The sequence below is a fragment of the Opisthorchis viverrini genome, assembly GCF_000715545.1.
Source record: "Opisthorchis viverrini unplaced genomic scaffold opera_v5_3407, whole genome shotgun sequence".
Classification (NCBI taxonomy): Eukaryota; Metazoa; Platyhelminthes; class Trematoda; order Opisthorchiida; family Opisthorchiidae; genus Opisthorchis; species Opisthorchis viverrini.
This window is the reverse complement of record NW_008755833.1, coordinates 1-1,132: the sequence shown is the minus strand read 5'-3', so window position 1 is coordinate 1,132 and position 1,132 is coordinate 1. Positions and strand designations below refer to the sequence as shown.

The window sequence follows — 1,132 nt, the reverse complement described above, 5'->3', positions numbered from 1 at the left end:
GTTCATCGCATTCTTGCTGTTTGGTTTAGTACGACGGCATGACAAAAGAAGACAGCTGGTTGTTGGAGAGCGCCCAAGTTTTACATCCGCTTACACGAAGACGTTATATGTTCTTGTGCAACCACTGGTTTTCCCTGTATAAAGAAGATGGCCGAGTGGAACGAGAGCTACTTGGAGTGCGAAGTGTCGAAACTAGTGAGTGAACAACTATCCGATTAAGAATGATTAAATTTCTTTTAGAATACACTATTCTTGTGGTCACTGGGGATCAGGAAGGATGTGGTACAGACAGCAACGTTTTCGTTACCATTCATGGTCGGACTGGAATTACGCCGCGTATTGAATTAGCACCAGAACTGTTGAGAGAAAATAGCACGAAGCATCTGCCGTTTACCAGAGGAACTAGCAGTACATTCACTGTGCGGGCTCCCAGTGTCGGTGCGTTGACTAAAATTCGAATCAGTCAGAATGCATCGGGACGTTTTCCACACTGGTTCATTGAACGTGTCGTTGTAACGAATTTGGCCCATCCAAAGTGGACTTATTACTTCAATTGTTCCTTTTGGTTGTCCCCATCTTACGCGGATGGAAAGCTCAGTCGACTGGTCAGGGGATTCCGCGAACCAACAGGACTTGGAGGAGGTAAATGAAGAAATAGACTGGAATTAAGGAGCACGCTAAACTAAAAAGTAGTGAGAGCTACCGATGTAAGATATTCACTGAAATATTTGCTGCAAACTATCTGTTACTTATCAAGTCCGATGTTCCACAAACTGCATTGATGTTTGCGATAGAAACAACCTTGAGCCGTGATGGTTGCTATTCACCTTCAAGCTATCACTAGCGGGAGTACGACACAAATCCTATTCCATTTCAGAACCGAAGAGTCATGCATCTGGCGAACAATATGTAAGAAACAAGAGAATAAAATATCTCCCTTTGTAGACATCATCATTGAAGTAAGTGACTTCAGTTGCTCTTCTGAAAGTGATGATATAAATAGGTGTCTGGATAGAAGTTAAATAAACCTGTCAGCTAAATTTGGCCAAGTGAAGTCATGAATTGCGATACACCTGCAAAAGAGAATGGACTTATGGTTCTTCGGGCGAGATGGACCAAGTAGTTAGAGCGC

General features: G+C 43.0%; 1 protein-coding gene across 1 annotated transcript; it reads left to right on the top strand.

The window, feature by feature from the left end:
• Positions 1–38: 38 nt before the first annotated feature.
• Positions 39–641, top strand: T265_16027 (hypothetical protein; the record flags this gene model as incomplete). Its single annotated transcript, XM_009179508.1, has 2 exons — positions 39–195; positions 241–641. Coding segments are annotated over 2 exons (558 nt in total), but the record flags the coding sequence as incomplete, so codon positions are not given.
• Positions 642–1,132: the final 491 nt, after the last annotated feature.